At 49.0% G+C, this 18,701-nt stretch overlaps 1 protein-coding gene across 9 annotated transcripts in view; it reads left to right on the forward strand.

Moving 5' to 3' along the window:
* The window catches only part of sulf2b (sulfatase 2b), a 37,538-nt gene extending 19,257 nt beyond the window's left edge, over positions 1-18,281 (forward strand). For 6 of the 9 annotated variants that reach the window (XM_029155084.3, XM_029155087.3, XM_055510452.1 and 3 more), the window contains exons 7-23: positions 450-600; positions 695-794; positions 1,323-1,398; positions 1,676-1,804; positions 4,591-4,647; positions 4,741-4,870; positions 7,317-7,545; positions 8,016-8,196; positions 8,289-8,385; positions 8,457-8,551; positions 8,634-8,693; positions 8,753-8,940; positions 9,011-9,153; positions 15,161-15,284; positions 15,403-15,439; positions 15,576-15,632; positions 16,043-18,281. In XM_029155084.3, the coding sequence (XP_029010917.1) occupies positions 450-600; positions 695-794; positions 1,323-1,398; positions 1,676-1,804; positions 4,591-4,647; positions 4,741-4,870; positions 7,317-7,545; positions 8,016-8,196; positions 8,289-8,385; positions 8,457-8,551; positions 8,634-8,693; positions 8,753-8,940; positions 9,011-9,153; positions 15,161-15,284; positions 15,403-15,439; positions 15,576-15,632; positions 16,043-16,073 (1,885 nt within the window). In that variant the 3' untranslated portion in view covers positions 16,074-18,281. The remainder of the gene's footprint in view (positions 1-449; positions 601-694; positions 795-1,322; positions 1,399-1,675; positions 1,805-4,590; positions 4,648-4,740; positions 4,871-7,316; positions 7,546-8,015; positions 8,197-8,288; positions 8,386-8,456; positions 8,552-8,633; positions 8,694-8,752; positions 8,941-9,010; positions 9,154-15,160; positions 15,285-15,402; positions 15,440-15,575; positions 15,633-16,042) is intronic. The other 3 variants (XM_029155089.2, XM_029155090.3, XM_029155091.3) reach the window with 3 other exon arrangements.
* Positions 18,282-18,701: the final 420 nt, after the last annotated feature.

Below are 18,701 nucleotides of genomic sequence, written 5' to 3' on the forward strand. Positions count from 1 at the left end.
TGCATTACTTCTACCATTCTTTATTAGGTTCATGCTGTCGCAGTGCTAGCATACTAACACACTATGCTAACGAGCGAGCATTCAGCTCGAAGCTGTGCAGAAGCTCAGGCAGTTATTTGTGTCGCAACGCAGAAGTTCAGTTATGTAGGTGGCGAACGGAGGCAGCGAGGAGACTTATTCATTATCCACACGGGGAAAAGCAGCTCTGCTCCATGTGGATAATTAATGTACAGCCTCATTTTTGTCATAGCTCACATTCACCGTCTTTCTCCCGAGTTTATTGGGTGTAAATAAACGTGTTCCACCAAACAAACGCTGACGCTCAACGACGGTAACGACCAGAAATCCCCACAGTAACTCTGTGATGTCATATGGATACAAATGATCTCCACGTCAGACCACATGGTGCATGTTTCAACACTTCCCTCCTGTGTCTCCTTGTGGCCCAGTACTCCCAGTTATAACTACGCTCCCAACCCAGACAAGCACTGGATCATGCGTTACACTGGCGCCATGAAGCCCATCCACATGGAGTTCACCAACATGCTGCAGAGGAAACGGCTGCAGACCCTGCTGTCGGTGGACGACAGCATGGAGAAGGTGGGAAATGCTGACGTCACCCACACGTGTCTACTTGACGGCTAACGTGGGCCTTAATAGAATGTGTGTGTGTGTGTGTGTGTGCGCGCGTCAGCTGTACAACATGCTAGTGGAGACGGGGGAGCTGGAGAACACCTACATTATCTACACGTCAGACCACGGCTACCACATTGGACAGTTCGGCCTCGTTAAAGGTGAGAAACCGTCACTAGAACGGAAAGGATGTGAACTCAAAGTATGGAGTTAAATTAAAGTCCGATTAGATTTGTGCGTGCGTAACCAGATTTGTACTTGTAGACGTAGCGGGGCTATACCGCACTTACACTTATAATTTGGGGCGTTAAAATTAGTGCCTTCATGCTCCGATTGGCTGATGAACAAGGAAGTTGTCGCAGTCCTTTAATGTGGCACAGCAGATCCTAAAAGCTCGACAAGCAGCAACAAGTGAGTCCACTGACCGATGACTTTAATTATATTTAGTAATAAGACAGACATGACGGCTCATATTCATGTGTATGAAGTGTGTGTAAGTACGGCATAGCCCCACTACGTCTACAAGTACAAATCTGGTTACGCACGCACAGATAGGTTTACACACACACAGATCTAGTCTGACCCTAATGTGACTCCATATCAAAGGGGTCAAACGCCACATCTCTGCTTGTCCTTCTGTCACTCGATGATAATTCCTGTGGACTGACGTGAGCTACCTGTGTTTGCAGGGAAGTCCATGCCGTACGAGTTTGACATCAGAGTCCCATTCTACATCAGAGGACCCAACGTGGAGCAAGGCAGCATGTAAGTGGTTCAAGCTGTAGACCAACATCATCTAGTGTGTGTGTGTATCTGTGTGTGCCAGTCAGAACATGAAACATTACAAATGGCAGCTGTTTATACATGTATGCTGGGTTCAAATCATCGTGTGTGTGTGTGTGTGTGTGTGTGTGTGTGTGTGTGTGTGTGTGTGTGTGTGTGTGTGTGTGTGTGTGTGTGTGTGTGTGTGTGTGTGTGTGTGTGTGTGTGTGTGTGTGTGTGTGTGTGCGTGCGTGCGTGTGCGTGTGTGTGTGTGTGTCAGTAACCCTCACATGGTCCTTAACATCGACCTGGCACCAACCATCCTGGACATCGCTGGCCTCGACACGCCTCCAGACATGGATGGGAAGTCCATCATGACTCTACTAGATACTGACAAGCCTGCCAACAGGTACGCACGCACGCACGCAAGCATGCACGCGTGCACGCACTGTAGTCATAACAGCATCATTTTGGGACCATTGCGGTGGAAATTTCCCATAAAGAGGCAGATGAGAGAGTTGTCTTTTGTGTAATTTATTATAAAATTAAGGGAAAATAAAAATAAGGGGGAAAGCAAATCAAAAACATGGATGTTGATGGATGTTGATCATGCACATCAACAAACCAAAAACCAGCTGGGGAGATCGGAGCGTACACCATGGAGGCGTAAAGATCCCCAAATCCTCAAGTCAAGTTTGTCCCGTCCTCCGGCAGCGTGGAACGTTTCTTTGGTCCAGTCCAATTGTCTGCATTGTCTCGCTCTATTGCGTTGGTGGGAGTGTTGACTCTCGGCACCTGCATCACGGGCGTCTTGCCATCAAAGAGGAAGGAACGCTAAGCGTGAAAGGATGCTCTCAGTTCTATGGCCTTGGGTTCGGTGTGGAGTCAGACAGGAGGGATCCAGACTTTAGGACGAAAGGACAGAGACACATCATAATGTCAGATACCTAAACTTGATGTACGAAAAAGACAGAAGAGAGTAATGGTTTACATAAGGAGGCTCAGTGTTGAACCTAAACAAGCTCAGAGCACATGACTGTTGGATAAGAAAAGCAAAAAGGCACAAATCTTCCCATTACACCAGTTGTAATAACAGAGTTCTGGCTGAACATTTATATGTAAAGTCAAAAACCAGATGTGAAAGTTTGTAAAACTCTCACAAGCAGAAACTGACACAACCTCCTAAAGGTTTATGCAGGACAACAGGAGCGAACCTGACTGCTCATGTTGTTGAGCTGGTCTCACAAGGAACAGCTGCAGCAGGAGCAGCAGCAGCAGCAGCAGCAGCGCCTCCTGGGTAGAATAGAACAGTGAGGAGCAGCAGCACCTCCTGGGTAGAATAGAACAGTGAGGAGCAGCAGCAGCAGCAGCAGCAGCAGCGCCTCCTGGGTAGAATAGAACAGTGAGGAGCAGCAGCACCTCCTGGGTAGAATCGAACGGTGAGGAGCAGGAGCAGCAGCAGGAGCAGCAGCGCCTCCTGGGTAGAATAGAACGGTGAGGAGCAGCAGCAGCAGCGCCTCCTGGGTAGAATAGAACAGTGAGGAGCAGCAGCACCTCCTGGGTAGAATAGAATAGTGAGGAGCAGCAGCGCCTCCTGGGTAGAATAGAACGGTGAGGAGCAGCAGCAGCAGCAGCAGCGCCTCCTGTGTAGAATAAAACGGTGAGGAGTAGCAGCGTCTCCTGGGTAGAATAGAACGGTGAGGAGTAGCAGCGCCTCCTGGGTAGAATAGAACAGTGAGGTGCAGCAGCGCCTCCTGGGTAGAATCGAACGGTGAGGAGCAGCAGCACCTCCTGGTAGAATAGAATAGTGAGGAGCAGCAGCGCCTCCTGGGTAGAATAGAACGGTGAGGAGCAGCAGCAGCAGCAGCAGCGCCTCCTGTGTAGAATAAACGGTGAGGAGTAGCAGCGTCTCCTGGGTAGAATAGAACGGTGAGGAGTAGCAGCGCCTCCTGGGTAGAATAGAACAGTGAGGTGCAGCAGCGCCTCCTGGGTAGAATCGAACGGTGAGGAGCAGCAGCACCTCCTGGGTAGAATAGAATAGTGAGGAGCAGCAGCGCCTCCTGGGTAGAATAGAACGGTGAGGAGCAGGAGCAGCTGCAGGAGCAGCAGTGCCTCCTGGGTAGAATAGAACGGTGAGGAGCAGCAGCGCCTCCTGGGTAGAATAGAACAGTGAGGAGCAGCAGCAGCGCCTCCTGGGTAGAATAGAACGGTGAGGAGTAGCAGCGCCTCCTGGGTAGAATAGAACGGTGAGGAGCAGCAGCAGCTGCAGGAGCAGCAGCGGCTCCTGGGTAGAATCGAACGGTGAGGAGCAGGAGCAGCAGCGCCTCCTGGGTAGAATAGAATGGTGAGGAGTAGCAGCGCCTCCTGGGTAGAATAGAACGGTGAGGAGCAGCAGCAGCAGCAGCAGCGCCTCCTGGGTAGAATAGAATGGTGAGGAGTAGCAGGCCTCCTGGGTAGAATAGAACGGTGAGGAGCAGCTGCAGGAGCAGCAGCGCCTCCTGGGTAGAATCGAACGGTGAGGAGCAGGAGCAGCAGCAGGAGCAGCAGCGCCTCCTGGGTAGATCAGAACGGTGAGGAGCAGCAGCAGCAGCGCCTCCTGGGTAGAATAGAACGGTGAGGAGTAGCAGCAGCAGCAGCAGCGCCTCTTGGGTAGAATAGAATGGTGAGGAGTAGCAGCGCCTCCTGGGTAGAATAGAACGGTGAGGAGCAGGAGCAGCAGCAGCAGCGCCTCTTGGGTAGAATAGAACGGTGAGGAGCAGCTGCAGGAGCAGCAGCGCCTCCTGGGTAGAATCGAACGGTGAGGAGCAGGAGCAGCAGCAGGAGCAGCAGCGCCTCCTGGGTAGATCAGAACGGTGAGGAGCAGCAGCAGCAGCAGCAGCAGCGCCTCCTGGGTAAAATAGAACGGTGAGGAGTAGCAGCGCCTCCTGGGTAGAATAGAACAGTGAGGAGCAGCAGCAGCTGCAGGAGCAGCAGCGCCTCCTGGTTAGAATAGAACGGTGAGGAGCAGCAGCAGCAGCAGCAGCAGCGCCTCGTGGGTAGAATAGAACAGTGAGGAGCAGCAGCGCCTCCTGGGTAGAATAGAACGGTGAGGAGCAGCAGCAGCAGCAGCAGCAGCAGCAGCGCCTCCTGGGTAGAATAGAACGGCTGCACTGAGCTGCTGTGATGCTCCAGGCTGAACTCCACTCTCCTCCTCAGGTTCCAGGTCAACAGGAAGCCCAGGGTGTGGAGAGACTCCTTTCTGGTGGAGAGAGGGTAAATCACACGACTCATCGACAGCCGCATCCTGCTCACGTCGCAGTTCATCTGTAGGAATCTGATCTCAGACCAGTGTGTTAACGTTAACAGGAAGCTGCTGCACCAGCGAGTGGACGGGAAGGAAGCGTCGCCGGAGGAGAACTTCCTGCCCAAACACCAGCGAGTGAAGGACCTGTGTCAGAGAGCCGAGTACCAGACGCCCTGTCAGCAGACGGGACAGGTGGGTTCTGAAAGGGCTACTACTATTACTACTGCAGTACTACTGCTACTACTACTACTACTACTGTAGTACTACTACTATTGTAGTACTACTACCACCACTACCTGTGTCAGAGAGCCGAGTACCAGACGCCCTGTGAGCAGACGGGACAGGTGGGTCCTGAAAGGGCTACTACTATTACTACTGCACTACTACTACTACTACTACTACTACTACTACTACTACTACTACTACTACTGTAGTACTACTACCACCACTACCTGTGTCAGAGAGCCGAGTACCAGACGCCCTGTGAGCAGACGGGACAGGTGGGTCCTGAAAGGGCTACTACTATTACTACTGCACTACTACTACTACTACTACTACTACTACTACTACTACTACTACTGTAGTACTACTACCACCACTACCTGTGTCAGAGAGCCGAGTACCAGACGCCCTGTCAGCAGACGGGACAGGTGGGTCCTGAAAGGGCTACTACTATTACTACTGCAGTACTGCTGCTACTACTACTACTACTAATGTAGTACTACTACCACCACTACCTCCTGTCAGAGAGCCGAGTACCAGACGCCCTGTCAGCAGACGGGACAGGTGGGTCCTTGGGATTATGATCAGGATTCTGCTGATGTAGTACAGCGGTATTTGTATAATTGTTTTCCTGTTCCATGATGAATAGAATGAACCAGTGTCGTGTTTCAGTTTAATCTCAGTGACATGATACAAAAAAACAGGATGTAAAGCAGAAATGGACGCCGCTTTAAGACTGAGATAAAAAAGGATAGACTTTTGTCAGGGAGATGAAAACCAGATGTTTGCTTAACACAGTGTGTGAAGTGTGTCTGTGTGTGTGCATGTGTGTGAAGCTTGTTTGAGGTTAATTACATTTGTTGAAATCTCCCCTTAGCCAGTTTATTAGTCTCTTAGCAACAGTGTCTGGCTGCTGCTGATTCCTCTGATAAACAGCCTGTGTGTCTGATTAACCATTTAGCCATTTGTCAGTCTTTAATAACTTGAGTGTAAGAGTGGAAATTCATTCAGCTCCTGCTAATAAAAAGCTGCAGAGTTACAACAAGCCCAGGCCCAAGGTCGGGCAATAATGCCAGCTCCTCCCAGCATCAACGCTCAGCAGCCTTTGTCCATCTCAGGAGTAACACAAAGCAAAAGCAGGGTCTTGTACCGTCCCCTACCCTACCCTGACCCTACCCTACCCTACCTGTGACCCTACCCTACCTGTGACCCTACCCTACCCTGACCCTACCCTACCTGTGACCCTACCCTACACTGACCCTACCCTACCCTACACTGACCCTACACTGACCCTACCCTACACTGACCCTACCCTACCTGTGACCCTACCCTACCCTGACCCTACCCTACCTGTGACCCTACCCTACACTGACCCTACCCTACCTGTGACCCTACCCTACACTGACCCTACACTGACCCTACCCTACACTGACCCTACCCTACCTGTCACCCTACCCTACACTGACCCTACCCTACCCTGACCCTACCCTACCTGTGACCCTACTCTACCTGTGACCCTACCCTACACTGACCCTACCCTACCCCTGACCCTACCCTACCTGTGACCCTACCCTACCACTGACCCTACTGTACGCCTGACCCTTCTGTACCCTGACCCTACCCTACCCTTACCTTACCCTACCTGTGACCCTACCCTACACTGACCCTACCCTACCCTGACCCTACCCTACACTGACCCTACACTGACCCTACCCTACACTGACCCTACCCTACCTGTGACCCTACCCTACACTGACCCTACCCTACCCTGACCCTACCCTACCTGTGACCCTACTCTACCTGTGACCCTACCCTACACTGACCCTACCCTACCCCTGACCCTACCCTACCTGTGACCCTACCCTACCTCTGACCCTACTGTACGCCTGACCCTTCTGTACCCTGACCCTACCCTACCCTGACCTTACCCTACCTGGGACCCTATCCTACACTGACCCTAACCTACCCTGACCCTACCCTACCTGTGACCCTACCCTACCACTGACCCTACTCTACGCCTGACCCTTCCATACCCTGACCCTACCCTACACTGACCCTAACGTACCCTGACCCTACCCTACCCTGACCTTACCCTATCTGTGACCCTACCCTACCCCTGACCCTAACGTACCCTGACCCTACCCTACGTGTGACCCTACCCTACCCCTGACCCTAGCATACCCTGACCCTACCCTTACCCTACCCTACCTGTGACCCTACCCCTGACCCTAGCATACCCTGACCCTACCCCTGACCCTACCCGTGACTTTACCCTACTCTACCCCTGACCCTACCTGTGACGCTACCCTACCCCTACCTGTGATGCAACCCTACCCTACCTGTGACCCTACCCTACCTGTGACGCAACCCTACCACTGACCCCTCTTTTTTGGATTCTCTGTCCCTCTGTGTGTAGAAGTGGCAGTGTGTTGAGGATGCCACAGGAAAGCTACGTCTTTACAAGTGTAAGAACGATGGAGAAGAGCAGAACCTCCACAGGGATGTTTCAGACCGGCAGCGTCTAATCAACATCAAGTCCCAGCTGCTGTACAGCCGCATGTCAGGTGCTTGTGACTGTGGCACCCACAGCCTCCAGCCTTTGAAGTTGCGGCCATTCAACAAGAAGCCTTTCTTCTCCAAGAAGAGTGAGTGGTGTTGTTTTGCTTTGTGCTCTGACTCTGCCTGTCCAGACCAGTGAGTCCAGTCCTGGTCCAGCCACAGTCCTGCTCAGTAACTAACCCTCTAGAGATCTGGAGCCCTGGATCGGACACACTGCTCTAGACTGTGGGTGGAGGGATCTGGGCCTGATAATTACTCTTGCATGTGTAATAATGAGTCCTGAACCTGAGCGCGAACCTGAACCCCACCTCGAACTCAAACCTGAACCTGAGCCTGAGCTCAGGTTTCACACTTGCTTTCTGCAGATGCTCTTACACAGTTTTCTGTTCCTTTGCTGACCTCTAGTGTCTGAGCTCAGAACTGCATCACATCCACTAAGGTTCGTTTAGGTTCAGTCTCAGTCAATAGTAGCACCTGAAACGATTCACCAGCTAGTTGGGGGTCATCTGCCCGTACCTCTACACTGAGACTGACTTTTGCTTCTTGTGTTGCTTAGAGTTCAAAGCCCTGAAGAGTTACTCCAGAAACCGCTTCAGCCGGTCAGTATCTGTGCTGAACACTTACCCTGGAAACCGCAGCTTGGTGAACGGACCCGGTGAGTTTGAGGACGAGTTCAGTGGCATGGGAGGTGTTCCCAATGCCGTGGCCACAACCAACTCCATCAAAGTCACACACAGGTATCACAGACTGAATGACAACAGACAAGTTTAGTGTTTAACAGCTGCTAGCCGGTGGGTGATGACACACATGTTGCTGCCGTCTCCTGCAGATGTTCCATTCTTTCTAACACCACAGTGAAGTGTGATACAGGAGTGTATCAGTCTCTGCAGGCCTGGAAGGACCACAAGCTACACATCGACCACGAGGTGATGCACGTTGACCTGGGTTCCAGACACACAGGTTTTTTGTCACTGAACTGGTTCTCTTTTTTTCTCAGATCGAGACGCTGCAAACCAAGATAAAGAACCTGAGGGAGGTCAGAGGTCACCTGAAGAAGGCTCGTCCCTTTGAGTGTGACTGCAACAAATACCTGTAAGTACAGTAACACAGCACAGCATCATACCAGAACCGGAGTCCAACGCCTGTTACACCTGGTGTTCTGCACATTTTCTAGGTACAAGTCCAAACTGAAGAATAAACTGCGGTTTCGGGGAGACGGTCTGCATCCCTTCAGGTGGCAGTGAGACCCAAACAACGATGCTGACGCTGGCGTTGGTTATAACATTTATGTAGACAAATGTGTGTTTACAGGAAGGGTGGGGCTCGAGACAAGAAGGCGTGGCTCCTAAAGGAACAGAAGAGGAGGAAGAAGATGAGGAAGCTCATCAAGAGGATCAAGAACAACGACACGTGTTCGATGCCAGGACTCACCTGCTTCACACATGACAACCAACACTGGCACACGGCTCCCTACTGGACACGTAGGACATACAAGCCTCTTGGCCCAACACGCAAGTGTTGTATGTGTTCTAACAGCTGTGTGTGTTGCAGTGGGTTCGTTCTGTGCCTGCACCAGTGCCAATAACAACACTTACTGGTGCATGAGGACCATCAACGAGACCCACAACTTCCTGTTCTGTGAGTTTGCTACTGGCTTCTTGGAGTACTTTGACCTCAGCACGGATCCATACCAGGTACAGCACACATCACTTTCCACCTGTAGATCTTCAAACTGAGGGTAAAGGAGTTTATTGAGCCTCTTGAGTGGTCAGGTGTGAGCTCTAGTTGTTAGAAAACATCAGAGTGAAGAGTCGAAAGTTATATTTATCGTATTGATTCTCAAAATGACTCGGAGCACTTTTATTTTAAGACATTAATTGCACCAGAACCATCCTTCTTACACCTAAACTGGAATTCTTTCCACATATATACATAAACATACTTACTTTAGAACAGGGGTGTCCAAACCACGGCGTGGGGGCCAAGTGCAGCCCATGATCCATTTTTAATTGGCCCACAAATTCCAAAAATAAAAAGTTTCACTCATGTTTCAAACAAATGCATGTCAAATGCAGTTGACAGGATAGGACTTAAATGGGACAAGTTGTGTGGAGCTACAACCGATGGAGCCCCAGCTCTAACAGGCGCAAAGGAACGTCCTCCTTGGTGTGCGCCAAGCAGTGGCGTGCGGTGAGGTTCATGTCTGGTGAGGCACTGACTTATAAAAGAACTTGAATGAGTATCTTTATGTTCACTATGGTCAAACACAATTACTTTAATTATAAAAGAGGAACAGAGGGAACCAAACAGTGATACTGACTTTAACTCACTTTACTCACTTATAAAAAGAACTCTGACTTTAAAAAATACCACAGAACTTAACACACTTACTGTACAAAGGATAATAATAAAAACATGAGACTTTGCTTTCGGTTAACACAGAACTTCTGCCTTAGTAAGTTAACACAGCACTCGTACTTTTAGTTAACAAAGAACTGCAAATCAGTATACTTTATCAGTATACTAATACTTTGACTTTATTTGACTTAAAAATCTAAGTTGGTATCATCAGTTAATTTTAAGAAAACTGAGAACCATTTGTGGTCTTAGTTTTATTTGTCATTCTCCACAAAACGCTCTGTAACTCTGTTGTTTTCCTTTACCTTTTCATTGTGGACGCTAATGTTTTTCAAGTCACAATATTCCATGTTAGTCCAGACGTTATCACAGGTTGAAAACAGTGAGCAGGGAGAACAGTACAGTTTGTGGCAGCACAGCCAGTCTTTTCGGGTGCTCCAGTCCGTTTGAAAGGAGTGAGTTGTCTTCTGTCCCGTGGTTTGAAGCAAACCTTTAGGCTCCGGCGTTGGTCTTCCATCTGTTTTGAGCTATTGTTTTGACTGAAAGTTCAGTTGACTGGCTCTGTGCTTCAGCAGTTTTATTCTGAGATCAGGGGTCGACCAGTCTTGGAAGAAAAAGGACCGACCTCTTCACTTTGCTGAGTGATGCTCTGTGCTTGGCAGACCGGCGTTAGTAGTTGATCCTTCTGAACTCAATAAAAACCTACAAGGCAAAGAGCCACTCGTGCCGCAGCTTTACGCTGAAAAGTGTGAAGCTCCGACTGTTTGAGCCACAGTTCACCTTCAATGTCGCACTCCTTCTGACACTGTCTGAAAAAAGTTCTTTTTCTAACTTCGCTCGGTGTTTCACTATGGGAATCGCCTCGGCGTGACCAACCATGGAAGCTCCAACGACACAACATCTGTCAGAGACAGACAGGTCGAGCCGTGCTCGGGCTTCGACCGCCCCTCCTAAATTGTTCTCGCTTTCTTCCCGTGAGGAACTATAAGCTCCCTCAGCGTATCCAGGCAACCTGTGATCTGTTTAACAGTTCATAGACGACCCGTTAAAGAGAGCGTCGCCGAACGCAGTTTTCAGGCCATTGTCTAAATCGCGCTGGGTAAAACAATTATTATTTACGCTAGCATACAGTGTATGTGTTAAGACGATCGTAACCCAGGCTATGTTTCACTACGAGCCTATTCTAAACATTTTCTAGCATTTGCTTGTTAGACAGTGAACTTTTCGGTGACTAGCTAACGTATCGAGGCGAGCTAGCTCTGAACCCAGTGTTTAGGATAGAAGGCTGAGAGTAGCGGTGGCTAACAAACAGGACCCGTGCCTGTCAGCTACCACCCCTACGACCACTATGAGCAGCCATCCTCCGCGAGCTAAAAAGAGCTGGGCGGACATGATGGACGTTGAATCACCGCTCATGCCTCCGCTGTTCGAGGAGCTCCTCGACCACGAAGAGCATGAACCCGGCCCTGAGGAGGCAGACTGCTATGCCAGCTCTGACCTCCTGGACACAGATGATATGGAGGAAGAGGAGGATGATTCCACCTTCCCCGCCCATCAGTCCAGACCCCCCAGTGCCTCTGATACTGTTCCCCAATGGATAATAACCTGTACGAGGTTTGTAAGCGGGCTGCAGCCAAGCTGGGGATCCCATGGCCAGCAGCCCAGGACCAAGAGGGGACAGAGAGGGACCTGTATGATGGTAAAAGACTTCCACCGGCCCAAGCGCCGTCAAAGCAGCTTTTACCTGCGGTTCCTGCTTGCATGAAAGAGATGAGCCGTTAATGGTCAAGCCCTTTGAAAAAAGAAAATGACCCACCAAGGGGCACTCGAAACTGGAGATGCTGAACATGGCGGAGCTGGGGCTGACCGAACCCCCAGCAGTGGAGCCTTCAGTGGCATACCACCTTCACCCAAACCGCCGCACATTGTCAGCCTCTTCTACCATTTCTCTGCCCGGTAAGATGGAACGCCTTACCACGTCTATCTTTCAGAGGATGTATAAATATGCAGCTCAGTCAGTGTGCTCTTTAAATGCAGTTACCCTGCTCTCTTCATATCAGGCAGAGATTTTAGAGGCGATGGGACGCCTGCTGGATACAGGGTCTCCAAGCCCTGCTCTCTGGGACGAAATCTGCGTTGTCAACGACCTCATCTTACGCTCCACCAGAGGGGCGGTCCAGGGTTCTGGCCGAGTGATGGGGCTGGCAGTGTCAGGAGAGAGGGCCCTCTGGCTAAACCTGTCAGGCCTGAGCGATGCTCAGAAGGTAGAAATTCAAGGGTCTCTTTGGCCCAGCGTTGGAGAAACTGAGAAAAGGAGAAGGCGAAGTTTTTAACCTCTGTTTACCACGCAAAGCCATCCTGCGCCCTCCTCAAGCACCCAAGGCGGGCTTTGCTGCTGCAGCCGCGGCAGCCAGGGGAAGACAGGATATGGCCAGGGCAACCAGACGGACCAGTCAGCAGCCCAACCAGCAGACTAGGCCAGTTAACTCCAGGCCTTGGGGTAAACATTCCTTTGCAGAGGTGGCCGGTCTTCCCACCCCAGCGAGGTGAAGAAGAAACGGCCCACCTGACCTGCTCTCTCTCCATCAACCCCGCCTCTCCTCCTCTGAAGCGGAGGAAGGTGATGAGGGACTGCAGCCTTCATGTCAAGATTTTGGGGGCTGCATTTGTTCACAGTCTGCCAAAAGCCCACGTTCAGTCCCCACAGGGGCAGTTAAAACAGGGCCACAACACTTTGCCAGTGTCACCAAACACTCCCTGGTTCCACCAAGCAGTCATACTTGGTCAGGCTTTTCAAAACAAATTAAATTACCACAGTGGTGGTTTATATCAACCGTCAGGGTGGCACTCGCTCCATGCAGCTACACAAGTTAGCGCAGTAGATATCCGAGAAGCCTTGGCCCCTTCCACTTTGGAGGGACCTGCTGTCCCAGGCTGGAGGGGAGAGCTTCCATCCCCATCCAGACAGGGTGGCTCTTTGAGCTTGGCACGAGAGAGGTGGAATTTAGACGCAGCAGGTTTGCCACCTGGAGTTATTGATACTATTCCAAATGCAAGAGCTGCCTCCACCCGGCGCCTCTATGGTGGTAAATGGCGTATTTTTGAGGAATGGTGTGGCTTGAACCACACTATTCCTTTTCAGTGCTCAGTCGCAGATATCCTGTGTTTCCTTCAGTGTTTGTTGGAAAAAGGAAGAGCCTTTTGTACCATTAAGGTTTATCTGGCTGCAATTTCAGCCTGTCATGTGGGATTTGGTGACAAGTCAGCTGGTCAACATCCTTTGATTTGTCAGTTTATTAAGGGTGTGCGTCGCAAGCTCCCAGTCTCAAGGCCACTGGTTCCTATATGGGATTTGACAGTTGTCTTAGACGCTCTTTCCCACCATCCTTTTGAACCTATTGAAACAGTGAGTTTTAAGTTTCTGTTAAGGAATTAGTTCCCTTTGTAAATCTTAAATAAAGCAGACACAATCAGTTGAGACCTTCTTCAGGATTTTACTTGCAAGGAGTGAGCAGTTTACAGCAAAGGCAACTTCCTCTCACTGAAGAGAAGACAGGGATTCAGCTCATAATATGTATTGCATTCTGGGAGGTGCATAGTCACACAGAACGTGGGAAATATTTCCTGCACAAAGCAAGCATTGGGCTCATTAGATAAGGATGCTACACACCGGTACTCCCTATTTCTAGCAGAGCAGAAGGGAGAAAACTTCAAGGCTATAGCACAGCCAACAAGGCTTCACCAAAATATGTTTCAATGATTAAATGCAGTATTTTTCCAACAGTTTCTCTCTCTTAAAACTGCGCTGCTCCTGGCACTAACCACAGCAGAGCGTGTTAGTGATTTGCAGGCATTTTCTATTAGCCCGTCCTGCCTACAGTGGGGTCCAGCGCTGGTCAAGGTGTCCTCTCGGCCCAATTCTGCATTTGTGCCCAAGGTGATGGATCCCTCCTACAGGTGCCCGGTGGTGGAATTGTTGGCTTTCCACTCACCCCCGTTCCTCTCAGAGGAGGACCAGCGGCTTAACACCTTATGTGCGGCGAGGGCTCTCCACACCTATGTGGAAAGGACGACTGGTTTTAGAAAGTCAGACCAGCTGTTTATTTCGTGGGCGGCTCCTCATAAGGGTAAGCCGTTATCTCGCCAGAGGATGTCTCACTGGATTGTGGAGGCTATATCTCTGGCATATAGGTGAAAGGGGATTCAGCCTCCTTTAGGGCTGAAAGCCCACTCCACCAGAGGCACAGCCACTTCGTGGGCTCTATTTAGAGGGATACCAGTCCACGACATCTGTGCTACAGCAAGCTGGGCTACACCGCACACGTTTGTGCGGTTATACAGGCTGGATGTGGCTAGACCCTCACTCGCTCATGCAGTGTTGCGAGCTGAAGGATCAGACCGAGCAGGCCAAGATGAATGTTAGTTCATTTGTGGCTTCGGGAGATTTTGTGCAATACGGGAGTGGGCTACATCTCCCATAGTGAAACACCGAGCGAAGTTAGAAAAAGAACGTTACTTAACGTAAACCCTGGTTCTTTGATAACAGAGTGAGGTGTTTCACCAACACTCCCCTCCTTGCATGAGCACAGAAAGAAATCTACCTAGAATGGGGCCATGGAGGAGCGGTCGACCGTGTCATAAGGGGTGGGCGGAGCCCGAGCACGGCTCGACCTGTCTGTCTCTGACCGACAGACGTGTCATTGGAGCTTCCATGGTTGGTCACGCTGAGGCGATTCCCATAGTGAAACACCTCACTCTCTTATCAAAGAACCAGGGTTCACGTTAAGTAACCCAACGTTCTGCGTTTCCAAAGGCCCATCTTTATTATAAAATGGGAAAATGTGTGTCTGTGGGTCTCATGACAGAATTTTCTCAGCGCTTTCAAAATTTTTCTACCATTGAGAACGATATCAAGCTGTTGGCGACTTCCCTTCCATTTCCTGTGATGACGCTCAACAAAAGCAGATTAAAAACCAAAATTACCAAGGACCATCTCAGTGACGTCCTTCGTCTCTCAACTTAGGCTATCACTTACTGTAATAAATGTAATAATTTTATGTTGATAACATTTTTAGAACAAATATTAGTTGGTCTGTTTAAAATCCAAACTTCCCCATCTCCTCCAGGTCTGTCAGGAAGAGGCAGCCGTTTTGGGAAGGAACTACCAACCTTTTTTGTTCTAAAAATGGCCCTTGGTGAAAAAAACCTAATTTAGACAAACTATTTCATGAGATGCAGAATTGAAACCTTGTTACTCATCTTCTGATCTCAGATGCAGGCTGAAGATTTCATGTTAATTGTAACATGTTTATGCTAAAACAAACGCCGCCTCTGTGTCTGCAGCTGATCAACGCTGTGAGCTCTTTGGATCGGGTGGTTCTCAACCAGCTTCATGTTCAGCTGATGGAGCTCAGAGGCTGCAAAGGACACAGGCAGTGCAACCCCCGCACGCGCTCAGTGGAGCTGGGTATGTTGCTGACATCTGGCCTGTTAATGGTGTATTCAGGTGTCTGGTGAAGCCTGAATTTGCAATGAGTCGCTGGTGACGCATCACTGCTCACTGACCGACCGGAGTTTGTCTTTAGCAGGAGGACGGGAGCACAGCAGCTTCGATGACTACAGGTAAACACACAGTGGCACAGTGGTTTTGTTGTCCTGCTCTGGATCTTGCATGATTCCCTGAACGAGCTGAGGGCTGCAGGTGCTGGACAGAGGAGAGTGTGCGTCTGTGTGTAACACAGTGTGTTTGTTGCATCAGGGTGTTTGAGAGGAGGAAGTGGCCGAAAGTCAGGAAGCCTGCATCGTCTCGAACCCTGTGAGTCCTGCTTCTCTTAGTAGATGATCCAGCCTGCACACAACTTTAATACTGCACCTGTCTGTCCGTCCGTCCGTCTGTTCGTCTTTTATTTTTTCTTTTATTGAAGTGTGTTTTTTCTTTATTTTTCTTTTCAATAATTAAGCAATTTGACTTCTTGCTTCTGTACTTTGACGTGTAGCTTCTACATCCATGGCAGAGGTCTCCATCTTGGTGGTTGCTATGGTTACATGTGTTGTTTGTCACTACGCATGCACTGCAACACCTCGTGGTAAAACATTGTTGTTATGTCGTAGTTCAGTGAATGTAATCCTTCATCTTTGGCTTAATGAAGGTCACACAGCTACAACAGCACAGTGCCTGTTCTCTCCTGTCCTTCAGCTGATGTCTCTCTGTCTTTGTGTGCACAGAGGCCCGATCTGGGATGGCTGGAAGGGTTAGGCATCCTGGGTTGACCCCACCCACAGCAGCCTGACGGAGCAGGGCGTCGTCGAGCGATCCGCCCGGTCGACGACCACGCCCCCAACGCTAGCCCCTCTCATCCTGCTGCTCAGGGAGATGCTGGGACGAAACACAAGACACATGTTCATCAGCTGTTCCTCTTCTCCTCACATTCCCAGAGGAGAGGAAGGTAGGAGGAGGGTGATGGTGAAGAAGAGGAGGAGGAGCCAACAGACACACCGTTACTGCCCTGAGTGTGACCTTACAGGCTCCTATTAGGTCACATGTGTCTGGAATCTCCCTGAAAACCACAGAAAAGCTTGTAGTTCTATGTTCTCTGTTCCCAGTAAGAGTCTGACAGCAGAATAAATTCTACTGGATAGAGATAGACTGTATGTTCCTGCTCTGGATCGCCAACTGCCTCCTCCTCCTCCTCCTCCTCCTCCCAGCAGCCATATTTGTTTCACATGTTCATCGTTAGTCTCTAACTATCTGTAGACATTAAAGGAGCCGTTCTCCTTGTTCTTTGCTGTTACTTAACTCCGACTGAGACAGACACAGACAAACGCTGTGGCATCACAGCTGATGTCAACTTGATGATTTTCTTTTAATTCCACTAACTTGATTGTTGGTTGCCACAGTGACAGGCATCTTTACCACAGACAGAGCTACAGTTGTACTAACCTGGTGACTGACTACAGTACCCACAACGCAACACAGTGGCCTGGAGGAGAACGTCAGTGAACAAAACAGTGGTCAAACACAAGAACTGTGCAAATATAAATACTTAAACGTCCAATGAGCCAAGACAATGATCTCATCCAATCCTGAGCTGGTTCTGTGACCCAAACTTATCACCCAGAAAACTATCTGCAGAGTTCTAGTTTTATATGTCCTGTGTTTAATAAAACCACATGGACCATAGTCAATCATCCTGTCTCCTGCAGGTACATTCACCAATTAAACCAAACAGTCAGAAATGATACTTCCGGTCCCTTTTTAGCCCTAGCTCATTTTCCCTGTTTCTAAATTAGAACATGCATCTTAAAAAATATATAACTTCATGTAAAACCCAAATAAAAAAACTAGACTTGCACAAACGCGAGAAAAAATGTATGGTTTACAGTGAGGCACGTGTTTGTTGAGGATCTTCCTGTTCTGATGCTGTACTGTGGATTAGAATCAGGTCCTTAAAAATGATCAAAAATAGTTCAACATCACTTTTATCAGTGTTAACATGGTCCCCGGATACTCTCACACTGTTTGAGATTTCTTGCGTCTCCCTTCCTTTCAGCACAGAAGGTCCGCCCCCCTTGTTTATGATGTTTGGTGTTAGAGCAAACAAACGTGTGTTTCTTCGTTGTCGTGGACTTTCTCTCTAGTTAAACCCCGAAAAGCTGTCATGATTTTGTAGAGATGTCAGTGATGATAAGTACTAATTAATTGGAATCATTTACCAGTTGTACTGTTAAACTACTTAAATAATTCTGCACAAGTGCAGTGGGCAGTGGAACCCTCAGCTTCCTAATGTTCTGTAGGACCTTTGGTCCCATCCCTTCCATTGTGGCCACAGGCCTGGATCGCGTTTGGTGGTTTGTTACATTTTGTGTAAATGAGAAACATTTTGTCAGTTGTTATCTCTGCGCTGCTCATGTTTGCTCCAGTTTCAATGTCGAGTTTCACACTCACCAGCTACAAGGGAACAATCCATCAGGTTTGTGTCTGTTTGTCTGTCTGTCTGTCTTTCTATCCATTCATCCATCCATCCATCCCTACCTACCTACCTACCTACCTACCTACCTATAAATGATCAGTCTACAGGCAGACGAAGCACTCTGCAGGTTCCATGATCAACATTTGTGTTTTCCAACAGTGTGTGTTTGAAGTGCTTTCTCTGCCGTCTTTAGAGTTTTAATCCCTTGTATTTGCTCTGTGGTGCTATTTGCTGTCTAACCACTATGTAGGAAAAACCTGCTCGTGTTGGAATGTATTTGGTGTGTTTTCTAATGGGAAACCAGAATCTGACCATTGTGGTCCAGCTGAGACACACACACACACTGAAGGACAAACTGCTGAACAGAGTGAATGAAAGAATGTGACATAACGCTGCCATGTGATGCTGATCTAACACGTGTACAGTCGCTCACTGACCCGTGGAAACAGTGATTGGTCTAAGTTTGTGAATAAAGTGTCGAATGCCCAAATGTATATTTTACTTAGTGTATTTGTTTGAAGTTCTGTTTCTGTGTAAAGCTCAAATGTTGAAAGGATTGGGCATGTAATGAATGTAAACATGCTGCTAAATTTCAGTTTCAGTAGTAAGGTTCTGATTCTCCACTCGGTCCAGTTGTAGTCTCCAGGTGAGTCGATGAACCTGTTAAGGTTTTACTAACCAGCTCATACAATAAACCAATATGTGCTTCCGTAAAAGGCCCAGCTTTATGTTAATACCACGTCTTACCAAGCTACAACTACGTGTTCGCTAAATTAAAGAAGCTAGGTTAGCAACAGCATCTCTTACATGAAAAAACAAGCAAGCCAGTAGTGCCTGAAGTGAAGCTTACATTATCTAAAATAAGGAGACTGGGATTCACATTATATAAAATGAAAACAAGCTTACTCATTAAT

The sequence above is a fragment of the Betta splendens genome, chromosome 7, assembly GCF_900634795.4.
Source record: "Betta splendens chromosome 7, fBetSpl5.4, whole genome shotgun sequence".
In the NCBI taxonomy this organism is placed as follows: Eukaryota; Metazoa; Chordata; class Actinopteri; order Anabantiformes; family Osphronemidae; genus Betta; species Betta splendens.